This window comes from Erinaceus europaeus, chromosome 11 (assembly GCF_950295315.1).
Source record: "Erinaceus europaeus chromosome 11, mEriEur2.1, whole genome shotgun sequence".
Classification (NCBI taxonomy): Eukaryota; Metazoa; Chordata; class Mammalia; order Eulipotyphla; family Erinaceidae; genus Erinaceus; species Erinaceus europaeus.
The window spans coordinates 61,417,531-61,440,432 of record NC_080172.1 but is presented as its reverse complement, the minus strand read 5'-3'; the positions used below and the strand labels follow the sequence as shown (position 1 = coordinate 61,440,432).

The 22,902-nt window shown below is 38.9% G+C and overlaps 1 protein-coding gene across 1 annotated transcript in view; it reads left to right on the top strand.

The window, feature by feature from the left end:
• Positions 1–325: 325 nt before the first annotated feature.
• Positions 326–22,902, top strand: part of SYCP1 (synaptonemal complex protein 1) — a 100,283-nt gene continuing 77,706 nt past the window's right edge. The window contains exons 1-8 of the mRNA XM_060201833.1: positions 326–916; positions 2,876–3,004; positions 5,457–5,541; positions 5,697–5,740; positions 5,903–5,959; positions 11,161–11,325; positions 12,429–12,496; positions 16,611–16,684. Of these exons, the coding sequence (XP_060057816.1) occupies positions 2,900–3,004; positions 5,457–5,541; positions 5,697–5,740; positions 5,903–5,959; positions 11,161–11,325; positions 12,429–12,496; positions 16,611–16,684 (598 nt within the window). The 5' untranslated portion in view covers positions 326–916; positions 2,876–2,899. The remainder of the gene's footprint in view (positions 917–2,875; positions 3,005–5,456; positions 5,542–5,696; positions 5,741–5,902; positions 5,960–11,160; positions 11,326–12,428; positions 12,497–16,610; positions 16,685–22,902) is intronic.

Here is a 22,902-nt window from a genome sequence, read left to right as displayed (position 1 = left end):
CAAAAAAAGGGAAAATAAATAAAAAAAATGTTATCTTTATTTATTTATTTATTTGGTAGAGACAGCCAGAAATCGAGTGGGAAGCGGGTGATAGGGAAAGAGGCAGAGAGACACCTACAGTCCTGCTTCCCTGCTGGCAAAACTGCACCTGCAGGTGGTGACCGCAGGTTCGAACCGGGTCCTTGCGAACTACCACATGTGAGCTCAGCCAGGTGTGCCACCACCTTGCCCCTGCACACTGACATTTTTTTCTTTTTTCTTATTATTTCACTGAAGGAATAATGATATACAAGGCAGTTATCACATAATTACAATCTCTTTTTTCCTTTTTCACTTTGAACATTGGCATTAAAAAAATAAAAAGAAATGGCTCTTGTCTGGGAGCTCTTGCAGAACAGAAATAGCTTCTTCACTGTTAGCTCTGACCCAGGACAGCACCTGACAGTTTCCTTTGCCTGGTGAACAAAGGACAGAAGCCAAGAGAACGCCAGCCTTGAGAGGAATAAGAATTCGGGGAAGAAGCGAGTGCCACGTGAGGGGTGATCTCGCGAGATCGTGTGTGGGCAGCCCCGCAAGTCACGAGGATGACAGTTATTTAGCGGTTAAACCACCACAGGTGACGCGCTTCGTCTTCTGTCACCTCAGGGGAGCGAGGGGAGTGGTTTCCCGCCTTTTCCAAAGTTCGGAGGCAGAAGCCGCGGAAGCTCTGGCTGGTTCTTTCTGCTGCTGTAATAGGCGCAGGGGAGCAGTTCGCGTGGGCACCGGGTCCATAGTTTTTAAGTTTTTATTTTATTAGAAGTAAAGGCAGTTGCGTACGTGAGGACGCCGCCCAGAGAGCTGGGCCATACTCAGATATCTCCCTTAGTCAGCCACCCGGAGCCTTCTAATGGTGGTTGGTAGCGGGCTAAGAACCTAGGTGATTAGTTTTCCGTGCTGGTGGCCGCAACGGGCTCTTTTCAAGCCGCCACAACCATGGTGCCTTGTTGGAGTTTCTCCCCAGCGCAGCCCTCGGCCGCCAGGGGGGAGAGGAGAAGCGGAGGGAGAGGAGAGGGGGACCAGGCAGAAGAAAAGGGGAGAGGGAGAGGGAGGGAGGAGGAGCGGCAGGGAAAGGGCAGGGGGAAGAAAGGAAGGAGGAGGGGCGGGGGGAGGGGGAGGGACAGAGAGGAGGACTGCGAGGAGAGGGAGGGGGAGGGGTGGGGAGGAGAGGGAGGGGGAGGGGCGGGGGAGGGGCGGGGGAGGGACGGAGAGGAAGACTGGGAGGAGAGGGAGGGGGAGGGGTGTGGAGGAGAGGGAGGGGGAGGGGCGGGGAGGAGAGGGAGGGGGAGGGGCAGGGAAGGGAAGGAAGGAGGTCTTTATAGTCCCCTACTTGAGTTTCTGCATTGCGCTAGTTTTATAAACAGCCACTTTTAAAGTATGAAACAGGGCCTGAGGTCCCCAAAGGCCCCTGGCTCAATCTCAGGAGGGCGCTCTCTCATTAAATCTTAAAAAATGAAGACGCTGTTAAGCGCTGGACAAGGACCTGAGTTCTGAGCCCCCGTTATCCACAAACGGGGGGGGGGGGGGGGGAGCTTCCCAGTGAAGCTAGGACTGCAGGTGTCTCTCAGTCTCTCTCCTTATCTCCATCTCCTCTCAAAATTCTGTCTTGTCAAATAAAAGATAAAAAAAAAAGGCTGCCAGGAGCCGCTCCAGCCGTAATAATCCTTGTTGCAAAACAAAACAAACAAAATGGTGAATGTTTCTAGACTTATTTTATTGACTGCTGTCTTTAACAGGCCCAAAATCAAATGACTTATAGCAGCAATACATTTTGTATTCCTATTAAAAAAATAATAGAGGATAGCCTAAAAAGTGGCATAGTGGATAAAAGTATTGGATTTCCAAGCATGAGTTCAGAATTCAGTTCTTCCAGCCACAGGCACCAAATTGATGCTCTGGTTCTCTCACTCTGTCTCATTAACCGATTTTATTTTATTTTAGCCTCCAGGGTTATCGCTAGGGCCTGGTGCCTGCACCAGGAGTCCACTGCTCCTGGAGACCATTTTCCTCTCCCATTTTTGTTGCCCTTGTTGTTATTATTATTATTGTTGCTATTGTTATTGGATAGGACAGAGAGAAATGGAGAGAGAAGGGGAAGACAGAGATGGGGAGAGAAAGATAGACACCTGCAGACCTGCTGGGGGCTCTGACCGGGATCCTTACGCCTGTCTTTGCGCGTCGCGTCATATCCGCTTGACGCTGCACTGCTGCCCAACATGTTTTGTATTTTTTTGTTAAACTTTCTTTTTTGTTTATTAAAAAAAAATTTATTGTTGGGTAGAGACAGAGAGAAATTGAGGGGGGAGTGGGAGTTAGGGAGGAAAAGAGACAGACACCTGCCGCCCTGCTTTACCACTTGTGAAGCTTTCCCACTGCAGGTGGGGAACGGGCTTGAACCTGCGCCTTTGTGCACTGTAATATGTGCGCTTAACCCCGTGTGCCACCACCTGTCCCCTTAATTTTTTAAATTATTTTTATTTATTTGATAGAGGCAGCCAGAAATCGAGAGGGAAGGGGAGATACAAAGGGAAAGAGAGAGTGAGATGAAGAGAGAGAGAAAGACCTCCATCCCTGTTTCACCATTTGCAAATCTTTCCCCCTGCAGGTGGGGACTCGGGGGCTAGAAACCCGGTCCTTGTGCATTGTAATGTGTGCTCAACCAGGTGGCCACCATGTGGCCCCTGTCTCATTAATATATATATATATATATATATATATATATATGTATATATATATATACACACACACACATATATATATAAGTAAAATGACGAATAAATATGCCTTGACTAAATGAAGTGAACCACTTTCTTTCTTCCTCCCACTTTTGGGACAATAGGTAATTACAAGTGGAAGGGAGAAAATGGACAAGCAAAAGTCCTTTGCTTTATTTGTACCACCGAGATATAGCAGCAGTCAGGTGTCTGCAGTGAAACCGACTTTGGGAGGAGATTCTAATGTCTTCAAGGTAAATTTGCATAAGAGTCCTGATTTGACTATTTGTAACAGGTGTGTGAAGCAAAAATATACGTTCCTACTGTTGATAGCTTAGAATTAAAAGGAAATTAGCAAATGTGGTCTCATTTATCAAATCAAGTACATTTACTTTGAATGAATGAGTTTACTTAAATGCATATAAGGTATCATTGAGGATTTTTTTTTTTTTTTTGCGTGGGGGTATAGCATAATGGTTATTCAAAGAGACTTTCATGCCTGAGGCTCTTAAGTCCTAAATTCAATCCTGCACACCGTCATAAACCAGAGTTTAGCAGTGCTCTGGTAAAAAAAAAAATAGTGTGCTGGGGAGATAGTATAATTGTTCTGCAAAAATATTATCATGCCTGATGCACCAAGGGTCCAAGGTTCAGTCCCCAGCACCACCATAAGCCAGAGCTGAGCAGTGCTCTGGTTGGACTATTTACCTATCTGTATCTTTCACTGTATACTTCTCTCATTAAAATAAATAAAATAAAAAAAAACTTTTGCTGCTATAGAACTTTGCATGTATAGAGGGACCTGCTTATTTTAATCCATTTTTCCTTAAATTTTTTTTAAAATTATTTTTATTTATTTATTTTTACCAGAACACTGTTCAGTTTTGGCTTATGGAGGTGCACTGAACTTGGGACTTTGGAGTCTCAGGCATGAATCTGTTTGCATAACCATTATGCTATCTATCCTCCGCCCTAACATATTTGATAATTTTTAAGACATATGAAGTGAAATAATAAAATAGAAATAAGGTGTGGTCCAGGAGGTGGCACAGTGGATAAAGTACTGGACTCTTAAGCATGAGGTCCCGAGTTCAGTCCTCGGCAGCACATGTACCAGAGTGATATCTGGTTCTTTCCCTCTCTCTTCCTATCTTTCTCATTAACGGATAAATAAAATCTTTAAAAAATAAACAAAATAGAAATAAGGAGACTATCAGGATCTAAGAAAATTTAGACAGCTATGTTAGTGTAATGGTAAAAATTAGTGCTTTAATTTTTTCTTTTCTAAAAGGATTTAAAAATATTTTACTTATTCATTTACTAGGCAGAGACAGACAGAAACTGAGATGGAGGAGTTGGGCTGTAGCGCAGCAGGTTAAGCGCAGGTGGCGCAAAGCTCAAGGACTGGGTAAGGACCCCGGTTCGAGCCCCCAGCTCTCCGCCTGCAGGGGAGTCGCTTCAGAAGCGGTGGAGCAGGTCTGCAGGCGTTTATCTTTCTCTCCCTCTCTCTGTCTTCCCCTCTCCTCTCCATTTCTCTCTGTCCTATCCAACAACGACATCAGTAATGACTACAAGAATAAAACAGCAAGGGCAACAAAAAGGAATAAATAAATATATAAAAAAAAAAGAAACTGAGATGGAAGGCGGAGGTAGAGAGGAGAGAGACAGAGACACCTGCAGCAGTGCTTCACGGCTCCTGAAGCTTCTCCCTCTGGCTGGAGCTGCAACCTGGCTCCTTGTGCATGCTCACATGTGCACTCTACCTGGCATTACTTGTTTCTGATTATCCTGCTTGACAGGATAAAAATTGAAACTATCGAATATAGTGGAATTTTTATCAGAGTAGAATTATGGCAAGTTTCATCTTACTTTACTTACTAGATTATTAAAAAAATTCTCATGTGGAAATTTATATTTGAGATTATGGAAATTATTGGAATGTTTTTCAGTGAAGAGAGTTTTCCATTTGTCAAAAGGAAGATCTTTGTGAAATGGAAGTAAACTAATATAACACTAAGATTATCAATATTATTTTTGAACATTTACAAAATACATATTGCATAATTAGAAGTTTAGCTTTTATTTTTTAAATTTTATTTATTGGATAGGACAGAGAGAAATTGAGAGGGGATGGGGAGCGAGAGAAGGGGAGAGAAAAAGAGACACCTGCAGACCTGCTTCACCACTTTGTGAAGCTTTCCCCCTTCAAGTAGGGACTGGGACTTGAACCCAGATCCTCATGGACTGTAATGTGTGCACTTAACCAGGTGCACCACCACCTGGCCCCCAGTTTAGCTTTTCTTATAAGTTAAAATCTTAGACCTTTTGATTTTTTACACTGCAAATGCATGTATTGTATGTATTAAACATACAATACAAATACAAATGTATGTATTAAACAACTTTTTAATTTTTTAAAAGATACTTATTTTATTTTAATGAGAGAGAGATATAGAGAGATGAGTATGGCTCAGCTTTGATTTATGGTAGTGCTGGGGACTGAACCTGGGATGCTGGAACTTCAGGCATTTAAAAGTCTTTTTTACATAACTATTATGCTGTCTCCCCAACCCACAAATTTAGTAATATAAAGCAGATTTACAAATTTAGTAATTTCTTTAAATACATATTGTGTAACTATGTATTTATTGCTAATTATCAGAATGGTATGGGGCAGTATGTTTAAGAATGTCTTTGTGTTTCTAGAGTTTCAGCAAATGTGTTGAAGATGATTTTAGTTTTCCATTTGCAATGCCCAGTCTCTCCAAAAATGTGGAAAACATTAACTCAGGTAGGAAACTGGGGAAGCAAGATATCACCTTGTATAGATGCATTTTCTAATTACACATTACAAAAGTACAATGTTGATGGGATTGACATTAAAGCAAGACATATGAGAAGTAAGGTGCTTGGCATACTCAATGCCAGTTGTCTTTTATCTTACAGATCCTGGTATACAAAAAGTTAGCTTTTTGCCCATGCTGGAACAGGTCAGTTTACTATAATATATATAATCTACTTAGGCTTTGTATTGCTTGCTTAAAAAAGAATAAAGCACTCTTCAGTTTTCGGATTACTAACTTTCAATATTGTGAATTTTTGGAAATTCTTTAGAAGTGTTTTCTTACAGGAAACCTTTATTCATTTTCTAGGTTGATAATTCTGACAGTTGTCACCACCAGGAAGCAGTAAAAGACACTAATTTTGAGGTGAGGATATTTTTCGTCTATAACACATTTCTTGTAATTGCAGTATCATTTATTTGTATACATTTCTTTTTTGATGCTTCAAAAACTACTACTTGGTTAAAATATATCCCTTTAGCAATCTCTTTTCTGGGGTTAGGCAGTGGCACACCAGATTCAATGCCCAGGTTACCATGTGCAAAGACTTGGGTTTAAGTTCCCACTCCCCACCTAAAGGGAGGGGGAAGGCTACTTCATGAGCAGTGTCTCTGCAGGTACCTCTATTTCTCATCAAATAAATAAATAAATAAATATTAAAACACCAAAAATTAAAAAGGGTTGGTAAGTATGCTATGAGAAATTTTAAACCTTAGAAATGAAGAATAGAAATAGGGAGGGGCCTAATATATAGAAGGGTTGAGAAGCTAGTGTTTTAAAAGCAATTTTTTCCCATTTAAATATTTTTACTATCTTTATTTATTTGTTGAATAGAGATAGTCAGAAATTGAGAGGGGCAGGGGAGGTAGGGAGAGAGACAGAGAGACACCTGAAGCCCTGCTTCACACTTGGAAAGCTTTCCCCCTGCAGGTGGGGACTAGGGGCTTGTACATAGCTCAACCAGGTGCGCCACCTCCTTTTTTTAAAAAAATAATTTATTTCTTTATTGGGGAATTAATGCTTTACATTCAACAGTAAATACAATAGTTTGTACATGCATAACATTCCCCAGATTTCCATTTAACAATACAACCCCCACTATGTCATTCATCATCTTTCATGGACCTGTATTCTCCCCACCCACCCACCCACCCCAGAGTCTTTTACTTTGGTGTAATACTCCAATTCCATTTCAGGTTCGACTTGTGTTTTCTTTTCTTTTTATTTTATTTTATTTTTTTATTTAAGAAAGGATTAATTAACAAAACCATAGGGTAGGAGGGGTACAACTCCACACAATTCCCACCACCCAATCTCCATATCCCACCCCCTCCCCCGATAGCTTTCCCATTCTCTATCCCTCTGGGAGCATGGACCCAGGGTCATTGTGGGTTGCAGAAGGTAGAAGGTCTGGCTTCTGTAATTGCTTCCCCGCTGAACATGGGCATTGACTGGTCAGTCCATACTCCCAGTCTGCCTCTCTCTTTCCCTAGTAGGGTGGGTCTCTGGGAAAGCTGAGCTCCAGGACATATTGGTGGGGTCTTCAATCCAGGGAAGTCTGGCCGGCATCCTGATGACACCTGGAACCTGGTGACTAAAAAGAGAGTTAACATACAAAGCCAAACAAATTGTTGAGCAATCATGGACCCAAAGCTTGGAAAAGTGGAGAGGAAGTATTAGGGAGGGTACTCACTGCAAACTCTAGTGTACTTCTGCTTTCTTACTTTGGTGCCATACTCCAAACTCAGTCAATTTTTGCTTTGCGTTTCTACTTCTTTTTTTTTTTTTTACATGCATAACATTCCCCAGATTCCCATTTAACAATACAACCCCCACTATTTCATTCATCATTTTTCATGGACCTGTATTCTCCCCACCCACCCACCCACCCACCCCAGAGTCTTTTACTTTAGTGTAATACTCCAATTCCATTTCAGGTTCGACTTGTGTTTTCTTTTCTAATCTTGTTTTTCAACTTCGGCCTGAGAGTGAGATCATCCCGTATTCATCCTTCTGTTTCTGACTTATTTCACTCAACATGATTTTTTCAAGGTCCATCCAAGATCGGCTGAAAACGGTGAAGTCACCATTTTTTACAGCTGAGTAGTATTCCATTGTGTATATATACCACAACTTGCTCAGCCACTCATCTGTTGTTGGACACCTGGGTTGCTTCCAGGTTTTGGCTATTACAGATTGTGCTGCCAAGAAAATATGTGTACACAGATCTTTTTGGATGGATGTGTTGGGTTCCTTAGGATATATCCCCAGGAGGGGAATTGCAGGGTCATAGGGTAGGTCCATTTCTAGCCTTCTGAGAGTTCTCCAGACTGTTCTCCACAGAGTTTGGACCAATTTACATTCCCACCAGCAGTACAGGAGGGTTCCTTTGACCCCACACCCTCTCCAGCATTTGCTGCTGTTACCTTTTCTGATGTATGACATTCTCACAGGAGTGAAGTGATATCTCATTGTTGTCTTGATTTGCATTTCTCTGACAATCAGAGACTTGGAGCATTTTTTCATGTGTTTCTCGGCCTTTTGGATCTCTTCTGTGGTGAATATTCTGTCCAAGTCCTCCCCCCATTTTTGGATGGGGTTATTTGTTGTCTTGTTGTTGAGTCTGGCAAGCTCTTTATATATGTTGGTTATTAAGCTCTTATCTGATGTATGGCATGTAAAGATCTTCTCCCATTCTGTGAGGGGTCTCTTGGTTTGGGCAGTGGTTTCTTTTGCTGTGAAGAAGCTTTTTAATTTGATGTAGTCCCATAGGTTTATACTTGCCTTAGTCTTCCTTGTAATTGGATTCGTTTCATTGAAAATGTCTTTAAAATTTATGTGGAAAAAAGTTCTGCCAATATTTTCCTCTAAGTATCTGATAGTTTCTGGTCTAACATCCAAGTCCTTGATCCACTTGGAATTTACTTTTGTATTTGGTGAAATACAGTAGTTCAGTTTCATTCTTCTGCATGTTTCAACCCATTGTTTCCAAAGGTGCGCCACCTCCTGGCCCACTAAAAACAATTTTCTTTTTTTTTTTGACAGTCTTCTTTTTTTTTTTTTTAATTTAACTAATTTATTTATTTATTTATTTGCCTCCAGGGTTAGTGCTAGGGCTCAGTGCCTGCACTACGAATCCACTGCTCCTGGAAGCTATTTTTTCCGTTTTGTTGCCCTTATTGTTGTGCTTGTTGTAGTTGTTATTGTTGTCATAGCTGTTGTTGTTGTTGTTCCACCTGACTCCCAAGAAATTTTCTTTTCTTTTTTAAAATTTCTTTATTGGGAAACTAATGTTTTACATTCAACAGTAAATATAATAGTTTGTACATGCATAACATTTCCCGGTTTTCCATATAACAATATAACCCCAATAGGTCCTCTGTCATCCTTTTTTGGACCTGTATTTTCCCCTCACCCACCCCAGAGTCTTTTATGTTGGTTCTTCTTCTTCTAGCGTTTGCCTTTTACTTTGGTGAAATACACCAATTCCAGTTCAGGTTCTACTTGTGTTTTCTCTTCTGATCTTGTTTTTCAACTTCTGCCTGAGAGTGAGATCATCCCATATGCATCCTTCTGTTTCTGACTTATTTCACTTAACATGATTTTTTTCAAGGTCCATCCAAGATCGGCTGAAAACAGTGAAGTCACCATTTTTTATAGCTGAGTAGTATTCCATTGTGTATATAAACCACAACTTGCTCAGCCACTCATCTGTTGTTGGACACTTGGGTTGCTTCTAGGTTTTGGCTAGTACTAATTGTGCTGCCAAGAACATATGTGTACACAGATCTTTTTGGATGGGTGTTTTGGGTTCCTTAGGATATATCCCTGGGAGAGGAATTGGAGGATCTCTATAGAGTAGGTGCATTTCTAGCCTTCTGAGAGTTCTCCACAGAGGTTGGATCAATTTACATTCCTACCAGCAGTGCAGGAGGCTTCCTTTAACCCCACGCAATTTTCTAATAGATAAAATAGATTGTTTTGATGGCTTGATGTCTAAGGAGTTTATAGGACATACCATATTTTTATCTTAGTTATAAAAAAGACTTATTGATGACACAAAGTTCTGTAAGTGAAGAGAAGTTTTATGGTTTGACATAGTATTGTATGTTTGTTTCCATGATTATAATAACTTACTTTTCCATTAAGTGGAACTCATATATTTTGATAATATAAATCTCTCAGCAAATAGAAATCATTAAGTTAAAAACAATGAATTCTGGCATTTATCTTACAATGTGGAAATGGATGATACAGGAAATTTAAATGAAACCTCAGACTTAATGAAAGAGCTTGAGTTCACTATTACTTTCCTTGTCATTAAAATTTTAAACTTTAGAATCTTCAAACTGTATAAAATTTATCGAGTCCATTTTAAACATTTTTTAAAAATAAAAAAATTATATTTTTGCCACTAGGGTTATTGCTGAAGCTTTCCTGCATGATGAATCCACTACTCCTGGTGGCCATTTAAAAACGTTTTTTTTTTATTTGATAAGACAGAGAAGTTAAGAGGAGAGGGAGGGAGGGAGAGAGGGAGAAGGAAGAGAAGGAGAGAGAAAGAGAAAGAGAGATACTTGTAGCACTGTTTCACTGCTTATGAAACTTTCCCCCTGCAAGGGTTTGAACCTGGGTCCTTGCATGTGCTAATGTGTGTACACAATTGGATGTGTCACTGCCTGGTCCTACCATTGTAAAATCTGTAGATTTCCCATAGGGTGATTAATTTCAGCTTTTATTTTCAATTTTATTTTCTGCTTTTATTTTCAATTATTTTCAGATTTTATTTTCAATTTTGAGTTTTCTCTTTGAATTTTTATTTCATTGAGTTAATGTTTTATAAGACTATTGTCATAGGGATGTAGTCCGATATTGCATCAAATAGGTACCAATACATTTTGTCTGTCATCAAATTGCCATCTCCCTCCACCAGAGAGCATTGGTTCCTAAGCCCCCTCTTGCCTCCTGCTTTTGAATACTTATTTCTTCTGAAATAGACTATAGTTCTTTAATGTTTCACCCTGTATTTTTCTTTGCTTATTTTCTTAAATTTCACTTTTAGTTTTAATCAAGTATTTTCTCCTTGAATAAAATATTTCTAATTTCTGGTTTACTTTGTCAGTTTTCTTTAATTCTTTAATATATATATATTCATTTATTATTGGATAGAAACAGAGAGAAATTGAGAGGGGTAGAGAGGGAGAGAGACAGAGAGACACCTGCAGCTCTGCTTTACCATTTGTGAAGCTTTCCCCCCTGCAGGTGGGGACCAGGGGCTTGAACCTGGATCCTAGTGCACTGTAATATGTGCACTTAACCAGGTGCATTACTGCCTGGCCCCTCTAATTTCTGGTTTAAATATATTTCTAATAGTTAAGATTCTTAAGAATTAATATAACATTCATTGTACTAGTAGGGCATAAATTGAGGAAAGATTTAATCGTAACTATTAAGATAGAGGGTTGAACAGTGCTCTAGTAGAAAACAAATACTATTAAGATAATATTACTGATGAATATTTTCAACAGATAGCTGTATTAACAATCTTTGAAAACTTATTTTAATAGAATTCAGAGCCAATGAGCAAGCTGTACTCAAAGCTATATAAGGAAGCTGAAAAGATCAAGAAGTGGAAAGTAAATGTAGAATTAGAACTGAAGCAGAAAGAAAATAAATTGCAAGAAAATAGAAAGATAATTGAAGCCCAACGAAAAGCCATTCAAGAACTACAGGTATAACAAGATTTGGAATTCTTCTTCTAGCGTTTGCCCTTCTTCCGTAAAAACACATCATAGTAAATCTTACCATTATGTTGTTTAAATTAGAGTATTTCAGGGTATGCTGGATTTCTTAATGAGATGTGAATTATAAAAATACTTTTCTTTAAAGTTTCATTGATTTTAAGTTTAGGATGAACATTGTGGACAAGCTGTAAAAAAATTAATGCAGGGAGCTGGGCTATAACGAAGCGGGTTAAGCGCACATGCTGCAAAGCACAAAGTCTAACGATCCTGGTTCGAGCCTCTGGCTCTCCACCTGCAGGGGGGGTTGCTTTGCAAGTGGTGAAGCAGGTCTGCAGGTGTCTATCTTTCTATCTTCCTCTCTGTCTTTTCCTCCTCTTTCGATTTCTATCTGTCCTATCCAACAACAGCTATGACAACAATTACAATAATAACAACTACAACAAGCGCAACAACAAGGACAACAAAAAATGAGAAAAATGGCCTCCAGGAGCAGTGGATTCATAGTGCAGGCACCAACCCCAGCAATAAGCCTGGAGGCAAAAAAAAATAATGCAAATAACCAAGAGAGATAACAGGTCTTTAGATACTAGAAAAATAATTACATCTGATAGGGATTTGACTTAATGATTCTAATTTACTATAATTTTATTTATTTATTTTACCAATTATTATTACCAGTTAAGTCTTGCTTGGTATTAAGTATCTTTTACTATATTAAAATATAATTTAATAGGTAGAACTTTAAATTATCTTCAGTTTTATGAATAGTGAGGGGAAATATATAGAAAATGCAACATTGGGTTAGTGGATAAGACATCTACTTCTGAACATTAAGGGAAGGTAAAATTACATTGAAATATATTGCTGTATACTTTTGGAATATGATTAGGAAAACTTGATTTTATATTGATGAAACTGAGACCTAAATTCTTATGTAAAATCTATAAACGATGAAAAGATAAGTTATTTTTTTGTGTGTAAAGAATTCTTATAGGCTAGTGGCATGTTAGCAGAGAAATGATGCTTGCTTTGTATTCATACTTCTTTTGCTAACCAAAATATGATGACCCCATTCCTGTTTTATAAATTAGTTTGAAAATGAAAAAGTAAGTTTGAAATTAGAAGAAGGAATTCAAGAAAACAAAGACTTAATAAAAGAGTAAGTAATTTAGTAAATTTGTTCCTTCCAAATTTATTTTTATTTTAAGTTTATTATCAAAATAATTTCTAAAGATTTATTAAGCATAATTTATGTGTCAAATGTTATTAATTTATATGTAGAATTCTTAAGTGGTGTTGAAAGAGAAAGTCTTACATTATATACTTTAAAAATTAACACTAATTTAAATTAATGTGACATTGATTTGCCATATTATAAAACATTGTAGGTAGTTGAGAGATATTTTACCTGATAGGGCATCTGTTTTGTGAGGGTCAAATTTAAGCTGCAGCTTTGGCTTTGGTACTCTGGGCTGTGGAGGCTTTCTCTTCCTCTGTGAAATAAAAAGAATGAATAGCATATAGTAGATTCTTTAGGGATAGCTCTCTCTTTAAAACATTTTTTATTATCTTTATGTATTTATTGGATAGTGACAGCCAGAAGTCTAGAGGAATGGAGATTCGCACATACACACACACACACACACACACACACACCCCTGTAGCCCTGCTTCACCACTCAGGAAACTTTCCCCCTGCAGGTGGGGACCTGCGGTTGGTCCTTGTGCACTGTAACAGGTGTGCTCAACCAGGTTCATCACCACCTGTCCCCCACCCCCATTTTTAAGGTTGTCTCAGCAACTCCATCCCCAATTTTTTTTTCCCTAACAGTACTGCTCATCTCAGGTTTATGGTAATGCTGGGGATTGAACCTGGGACTTTGGAACCTCAGACACAAAAGTCTATTTTATTTATTTTTATTTTTTATTATCTTTATTATTATTTTTAAAAATTTAAAAAATATTTTATTTATTTTTCTCTTTTGTTGTCCTTTTTGTTTTCATTGTTGTTATAGTTATTATTGTTATTGATGTTGTTAGGACAGAGAGAAATGGAGAGAGGAGGGGAAGACAGAGAGGGGGGGAGAAAGATAGACACCTGCAGACCTGCTTCACTGTCTGTGAAGCGACTCCCCTGCAGGTGGGGAGCCTGGGGCTCGAACCAGGATCCTTGCTGGTCCTTGTGCTTTGTGCCACCTGTGCTTAACCTGCTGCGCTACTGTCCAACTTACTTTTATTATCTTTATTTATTTATTGGATAGAGACAGTCAGAAATTGAGAGAGTTGGGGAGATAAAGATAGAGTGAGAGAAAGATGCACCTGCATCCCTGCTTCACCACTTGCAAAGCTTTCCCCCTGTAGTTGGGGTCCTTGCGCATTGTAACATGTGTACTCAACCAGCTGCACTGCCCACCACCCCCAGACATGAAAGTCTTTTTAAAAAAATTTCTTTAATGAAGCATTAATGGTTTACAGTCAACAGTGAAATACAATAGTTTGTACATGTGTAATATTTCTCAGTTTTCCACATAACAATTCAACCTTCTCTAGGTCCTCCTCTGATGTCATGTTCCAGGACCTGAACCCTCCTACCCACCCCACCCCAGAATCTTTTACTTTGGTGCAGTACACCAACTCCAGTCCAAGTTCTGTTTTGTGTTTTCCCTTCTGTTTTTGTATTTCAACTTCTGTCTGTGAGTGAGATCATCCCATAATCATCCTATATGAAAATCTTTTTTTTTTTAATGAAAATCCTTTTTAAAAAAGTTTTTAAAATCTATTTATTTATTTTCCCTTTTGTTGCCCTTGTTGTTGTTTTCATTGTTGTTGTAGTTATTGCTGTCATTAATGTCACCATTGTTGGCTAGGACAGAGAGAAATGGAGAGAGGAGAGGAAGACAGAGAGGGGGAGAGAAAGATAGACACCTGCAGACCTGCTTCACCACCTGTGAGGTGATCCCCTGCAGATGGGGAGCTGGGGTCTCCACCGGAATCCTTATGCTGGTCCTTGCGCTTTGCACCACATGCACTTAACGCACTGTACTACCGCCCCACCCCCCCCATATGAAAATCTTTTTACGTAACCTTTATGCTATTTCCCCAGTACTTTAGGATTCTCTCTAAAATGTTGTCATTTACAAATAATGTCATTTTTAATGCCTTTTTTCTAATTTGCATATCTTTATTTTTCTTACTTGATATTTCTGTGGTTGAGTAGAAATAATAAGAGTGGGAATGCTTGCATTATTCTGATCTTAAAGAAAAAGCTTTCAGATTTTTTACCCTTAAGCATGGATGTTGTTAATGAACCTATCATATGGCACTTAATTGTTGAGGTATGTTCCTTTCCATACCAACTTTGTTGAGAACTTATTTTTTCGATCATAAATGGGTATTAGTTTTCCCCATACTTTTTCTCTGCCTTCTGAGACAAAAAGAATTCTTATTCATATATTGAGTATGCAGTAAGAAAATGAGCTGTTTCATGTTTTGAAGGTAAGACAGATTATTTATGCATATATTAGCTGAATGAAGAAGGTCTACCCAGGGCTGGGTTGTTGGTGCACCTTGTTGAGTGCAAATGTTACAGTGAGCAAGGACCTAGGTTCAAGCCCCCAGTCCCCAGCTGCAGGGGGAAATATTCACAAATGGTAAAGCAGTGTTGCAAGTGTCTTTCTGTCTCTTTCCCTCTCTATATCCCCTTCCTCTTGATTTCTGGATGTCTCTATCAAATAAATAAACATAATTAAAAAAAGAAATTCTACCTTCTCCTTATTCCCCCCCAAACCCATTTTTCTTTATGTAGTAATTTAATTTGTGATGTACAAAGTATATAATGTTTTAAATTTTTCTTAAAAATTATACAATATTGTGGCCTGGAAGCTGATGTAGTGGAAAACTGCAAGTTTTCACAAAAGCTTGAGGTTCTGAGTCTAATCCAGCATTACATATGACAGAGTAATACCTTGGTTCATCCTTTCTTCTTTCCTATCTTTAAATAACGATGAAATATTTTAAAAAGATAAGATAAAAATTGTAACAGTCTAATTTTCTCTCCCCCTCTCTGTCTTCCCCTCCTCTTTCCATTTCTGTCTGTCCTATCCAACAATGACAACATCAGTAACAACAATAATAACTACAACAACAATAAAAAACAAAAAGGGCAACAAAAGGGAAAAAATAAATAAATAAATAAATACATGAAAAAAATTGTACCTAAGGAACCCAACACATCCATCCAATAAGATCTGTGTACACATATGTTCTTGGCAGCACAATTTGTAATAGCCAAAACCTGGAAGCAACCCAGGTGTCCAACAACAGATGAGTGGCTGAGCAAGTTGTGGTATATATACGCAATGGAATACTACTCAGCTGTAAAAAATGGTGACTTCACCGTTTTCAGCCAAACTTGGATGGACCTTGAGAAATTCATGTTAAGTGAAATAAGTCAGAAGCAGAAGGATGAATATGGGATGATCTCACTCTCAGGCAGAAGTTGAAAAACAAGATCAGAAAAAAAAAAAACAAAACAAAACCACTAGTAGAACCTGAACTGGAATTGGTGTATTTCACCAAAGTAAAAGACTCTGGGGTGGGTGGGTGGGGAGAATACAGGTCCATGAAGGATGACAGAAGACCTAGTGGGGGTTGTATTGTTATATGGGAAACTGGGGAATGTTATGCATGTACAAACTATTGTATTTACTGTTGAATGTAAAACATTAATTCCCTAATAAAAATTGTAACAGGGCTGGAAATGTAATTCAGTGAGTAGGACATGTGCTTTGCCCTGTACCTGACCCAGCTTCGAGTCCTGGCATTAATGGGAGGTGCTATGGCACTGAGAAAACTGTGTTGTCTTTCCTCCTTTCTGTATCTAAATGAAAAATTATCCTGGAGTGGTGAAATCATGCATGTATGTGGCTCAGTTAAAAAAAAAGTATAACAATGTTTTTGTAACTTTATGATTTTTGTAAATACATGATTTTGTAAATTCTCTTGTTTGAAATAGAATTGCAATGATTGTACTAACTGAAATAAGGGAGAAAAGAACAATTACCATACTGAATTTTAGACTCTGAAAACTGATAGTTTTGGGAGGGAACATAGAGGAGGAAATGATGAGTCTAGGTAGAGGAATCTCTGATATAAGGGCACTGCGTGTGGTGTGTCATATACATATGCATATATAGTTGTGAAACTTTCAGAATTTTATAGTATTATAAACCAATGTTAAATCAGTATTAAAAATGAAACTTCTTCTTGTTTCAGAAATAATTCTACAAGGCATTTATGTAATGTACTCAAAGAAACCTGTGCCAGATCTGCAGAAAAGACAAAGAAATGTAAGTATTTTTCTTTTTACATGATTTTATCAATTTTAATTATTGTGGTTTCAATGATGGGAGTGGGGAAGAAATTATTTTTTTCATTTTTGAAAAAAAAATTTGTTTTTGACAAATAATGTTTGCCTTTTATTCCACTATATAAGCATTATCATGATTCTCAAGTAAGCACTAAAAAATCATATCTTTTTGAACTATATTTCAAAGTTGGTGATTGTACTTATATCCCATTTCAATTACAGTGTCATCTCAAGACATATTTTATCTGAAACAACCTGAAAATTAAATCAAGAATATGATATATAGCTATTGTTCTTAATAGAAAAAGTCTGTGAGGGCTTAGGGCATAAGAATAGTGAGAGGTTTCTTTTGCTGTACAGAAGCTTTTCAATTTGATATAGTCCCAATTTATTTTTAGTTTTCTTTGCAGTTAGATTTGTATCATTGAAGTTGCATATAAGATTTAGATGAAAAGAGTTCTGCCAATATTTTCCTTAAGTATTTGATAATTTCTGGTCTAACATCCAAGTCCTTGACTTACACAGAGTTTACTTTTGTGGGAGGTAAAATGTAGTGTTTCAGTTTCATTCTTCATACCTATGTTCATAGCAGCACAATTTGTAACATGTGCACTCAACCAGGTGCTCCACTATCCCGCTTCCCTGCAGCACAATTTGTGATAGCCAAAACCTGGAAGCAACCCAGATGTCCAACAACAGATGAGTGGCTAAGAAAGTTGTGATATATGTACAATGGAATAGTACTCAACTATTAAAAGTGATGAATTCACCTTCTTTACCTTATTTTGAATGGAGCTTGAAGGAATCATGTGAAGTGAGATAAGCCAGAAAAAAGAAGGATGAATATGGGATGATTTCACTTCTTCTTCTAGCGTTTGCCGATGATTTCACTTATAGACAGAAGCTGAGAAATAAGAAAAGAAAAGGAAACACAAAGCAGAGCTTGGACTGGGATTGGTTCATTGCACCAAAGTAAAGGACTCTGGCAGGGGGCAGGGGAGATTTCAGGTCCTGGTGCAAGATGATGGTGTGGGCTGGTGAAATAGCTCACTTGGACAGTGTGCTGCTTTGCCTTGTGTGCAACTGAGTCCAGAACCTGGTCCCTACTCTACTGAAGGAAGCTTTAGTAGTGCATAGTTCAGTATATATTCCAAATCTACATAGAAATCTCAATTTTTTCCCAAGGAAATGTTTTATTTTTTGGTACTAGGATTATGCATTTTTAGTTTTTGTTTTATACTTGTTTGTGATACATTTTCCATTGTAAAAACGCATTTTTATTTAAAATATTTTTATTAGTGATTTAATTGTATTTTACAAAATATGAGATTTCAGGTATATATTCACACCCATATAAGATGCAGGTAAGTCACCACATCTGCCACCAAAGTTCTGTGCCCCTCTTCCCCCCACCTCCCAATCCATAATCACTTGAGTTCTCTCAAAGTCCAAAAGAATTTGGTTGTTGTTTCTTTCAAATTTATTGACTCTAGTCATCTATATTTCACATATGATTGCAATAATATGGTAATTGTTATTCACATCTCTACTTCTTTCACTTAGCACCATCACCTCCAGTTCTACCTATTTTGTACTTGATACAATCTCATCCTTTTTTTAAAAAAAAACTATCATATTTATTTTTTATTTATTGGTTAGAGATAGCCAGAAATTGGGAGGAAGTGGGGAAATAGAAAGGGAGAGAAACAGAGAGACACCAGCAGCACTGCTTCACCAATTGTAAAGATTTCCCTGCAGGTAGGGACTGGGGGCTTGAACCTGACTCCTTGAGCATGGTAACATGTGCACTCAACCAGGTGTGCCACCACCTGGCCCCAATCTCATTCTTTTTGATTATTGAGTAATGAATATATATTTCATAACTTTAAAAAATTATTTATTCCCCTTGTTTTTTATTGTTATAGTTATTTTTGTTGTTGTATAGGACAGAGAAATAGAGAGAGGAGGAAAAGACAGAGAGGAAGAGAAAGATATCTGCAGACTTGCTTTACCACCTGTGGTGTGACTCCCCTGCAGGTAAGGATCCGGGGGCTCAAACCAGTATCCTTAAGGCAGTCAGGTGCTTTGTGCCACATGCACTTAACCCGCTGTGCTACCACAGAACTCCCAACTTCATGACTTCTTTTTCTCTTGTTAGACATTTAAGTTGTTCTAAGGAAACTTAGAGAAGATTCTAATTAAATTGTATGAGATATAAATGGTCTTTAAAATTCGGGAATTGGACAGTAGTGCAGCGAGTTAAGCGCATGTGGTGCGAAGCGCAAGGACCAGCACAAGGATCCCGGTTGGAGCCCTCGGCTCCTCACCTGCAGGGGAGTCGCTTCACAAACAGGTGTCTCTCTTTCTCTCCCCCCCTGTCTTCCCCTCCTCTCTCCATTTCTCTCTGTCCTATCCAACAACGACATCATCAATAACAACAACAATAACTACAACAATAATAAAAAACAACAAGGGCAACAAAAAGGAAAATAAATAAATAAATATAAAAAAAAACCAAGGACAACAAAAGGGAATAAGTAAATAAATAAACATTTAAAATTCTTATTCATTTGACAAATGTGAAGGTAATGCTTTAATAATTATGACAGACATCAAAGCAATACTTTATATTTGCCATTTGTAAGTATTAAAATTCATTATTTTTTACTTTATGATAAATTACAATTATTTGATTTAAAGCACTAACATATTATTTATGGTCACGATCATGATTTTATTTCCAGAAAGTAAAAATCTTAAAATATATTTGGTGGAAGAGATAGCATAATGGTTATGCAGAAGACCTGCATACTCCAAGTTCCCAACTTCACTCCTCTATACATACAGCTTCCAAACAAACTGTCAAATAACAATAAGGACATGTTGTTGTACATTTGTTATTCATTCATTTTGATACTTTCTTCTTTTTTTTTAAATAGAGACAGAGAGAAACTGAGAGGGAAGGGTGGATATATAGAGGGAGAGATAGGAGGGCTGGGGAGACTGCATAATGGTATGCAAAAAATTACTTGCCTGAGTGAAGCTCTGAGGTCCCAGGTTTAATTCCCAGGACCATCGTATGCCAGAGCTGAGTGCTGTTCTGGTCTCTCTCTGTGTGTCTTTCTCTCTGTATATATCTCATTAAAATAAAATAAAAATATTAAAAAAGAGGATAGAGACACCTACAGCATTGCTTCACCACTTATGAAGCTCCTCCTGCTGTGGGTGGGGATCAGGGATTTTTTATATTTATTTATTTATTTTCCTTTTTGTTGCCCTTGTTGTTTTTTACTCTCGATCGCACTCTGTCATTTCACAAACATCTCATAAAAACTGCAGCAAAGGTGGGCGCAAGGAATAACATCATTGCAAGACTGGTCAGCTCCTCATGGGGCGTGAGCGCTTCCACACTACGATCATCATCTCTGGCATTATGCTATTCCACTGCAGAATATTGTGCCCCAGTATGGTTCCGTAGCCCCCATGTCCACTTGGTCGATTCCAAATTATATTCCTCCATGAGGATCATTTCTGGAACCATCTGTTCCACCCGGTTCCATGGCTGCCAGTTCTTAGCAACATCGCCCCGCCAGATATTCGTCTTATGAACTTAGATGCGGCATCATCTAAGTTCATTTCCCATGTCTACGCTCGACCGGACCTGCCAATGTACGCGGATATCTTTGCCCACCCTGTCCAACGCTTGACGTCTCGTCACCCAATCTGGTCCCCTATGCCTACACTGAACTTCTCTGTTCCAGTCTCTTGGAAACAGAGTTGGCGGTCAGCTGAGGTAAAGAACAAACCCCTCATCACAGACCCCTGCAAGCGTCAACCCGGCTTTGACCTAGCACGTTATGATTGGGCTCTCCTCAATCGCTATCGAACAGGCCATGGCCGGTGCACCGCTATGTTCCATCACTAGGGAGCCAGAGACAACCCGAACTGCCCCTGCGGCTACAGACAGACTATGACCCACATAGTCAATGACTGCCACCTCTCCAGATTCAAAGGAGGTCTCGAAACTTTACATCAGGCTCAACCTGATGCTGTTGACTGGCTACAGAAGAAGGGCAAACGCTAGAAGAAGAAGGGACTTGAACCAGGTCCTTGCATATAGTAATGCGTGTACTCAACCAAATGCTCCATTGCTTGCCCTCCTTGAAAGTATTGTGGAGAAAAGAGAATGTACATTCACTTGATAAGGCCCAAAGAAAATACAGTAAAGGAGGGGGAAAAAAAAAAGGCTTTTACACCACTGAACTCCAACTCAGGGATTGAAAAAACTGTTAACTTATTTAAAATGGTTAAAACAACAAGAAAAAATATTGGAGACTCGAACCAGGACAAGAGTCCAGCTAAAAGTCCTCCAGAGGGTGAAGCACAAAACAACGAGTTCAACATCCAAACACTAGCTAAGGAAATAATAACAGGAGTGAGTAAAGAATTTGAAAAAATTGTAATCAGAAATGCAGGAACAACAAATGAGAATATGGAAGAAAATTCTAATTATCTCATGGTTATTAGAGAGCTGAAAGCTGAAATCTCTGAGCTAAGAAGGCAACTAGCTGAACAAGCTAAAACAGTATCACAGCAGGGCAACAAAATAGATGAACTCCAGAAAGCAGTAGAGGGCAGAGAGAATAGAATCAATGAGGCTGAAGACAGAATTAGCAAAATTGAGGATGAATTAAAGACAACAAAAAAAGAAGTAAGAGATCTCAAAAAGAGATTAAGAGATGCTGAAAACAACAACAGAGTCCTATGGGATGACTTCAAAAGAAACAATATATGCATTATTGGCTTACCAGAGGAAGAAAGAGAAGGGGAGGAAGAAAGTGTTCTCCAGGCCATAATAGCTGAAAATTTCTCTAGTCTAGACAACACCAAAGACATAAAGATTCAAGAAGCCCAGAGGGTCCCAAACAGAATTAACCCAGACCTAAAGACACCAAGACATGTCATACTTAGATTGGAAAGGAATAAGGATAAAGAAAGGATCCTCAAGGCTGCAAGAGAAAAACAAAGAGTCACCTACAAAGGAAAACCCATAAGATTAGCAGCAGACTTCTCCATACAAACACTACAGGCCAGAAGAGAATGGCAAGATATCTATCGAGTGCTCAATGAGAAAGGCTTTCAGCCAAGAATACTATATCCTGCTAGATTGTCATTCAGACTAGATGGAAGCATCAAAACCTTCTCAGACAAGCAACAGTTGAAGGAAGCAACCATCACCAAGCCTGCCCTGAAAGAAGTTCTGAAAGGTCTCCTATAAACAGTCAGACCACCACAAATAGGACATATATCAAAACACTCTAAAACTCTACAACTCTTTTTCCTTTGATCTCCAAGGTCAAGAAATGCTTCAAGTGGTAGTGTGGCCAATTGATCTAAGAAATGCTTCAAGGTGGTGTGCCTATGTCACTACAGATAATCACATTTCTGGCTGCCCCCTGGCTTTCTTCAAAGGAGGAACATAATTCTTCCAGGATATCCACAAGGTTTTATAGATCCTTGGAAAGTGGGCACATTTCGGGCCATCTTGATAATTCTCAGTGAACCTTCTAGCTGAGCCTTGACCAACTGCATACCTGGGTACATTATACAGCCTCTGGTGACTGTGACTGAACTTGGGAAGAACTGCAGACGAAAGCTGAGCAGAGTCCCTGCCCAGATAATCTGGAAGTGAGGATGAAAGGAGAGAAAAAGAGTCTTTCCAGGAGTCGTGCGGTAGCACAGTGAGTTAAGCGCAGGTGGCGCAAAGCACAAGGACAGGCATCAGGGTTCCGGTTCTAGCCCCCCACTCCCCACCTACAGGGGAGTCGCTTCACAAGCAGTGAAGCAGGTCTGCAGGTATCTTTCTCCTCCCCTTCTCTGTCTTCCCCTCCTCTCTCTATTTCCCTCTGTCCTATCCAACAACAACAACATCAGTAACAAAAACAACAACAAAAAAGTCCTTCTATGTCTATAGAAGTAAATTTGGAGGGGGCCGAGCGGTAGCACAGCAGGTTAAGCGCACATGATACAAAGCGCAAGGACCAGCATAAGGATCCCGGTTCGAGCCCCGCCCCCCATCTCCTCACTTGAAGGGGGGTTGCCTCACAAGTGATGAAGCAGGTCCTCAGGTGTCTTTCCCCCGTCTTCCCCTTCTGTCTCAATTTCTCTCTGTCCTATCCAATAACAACAACAATAAAC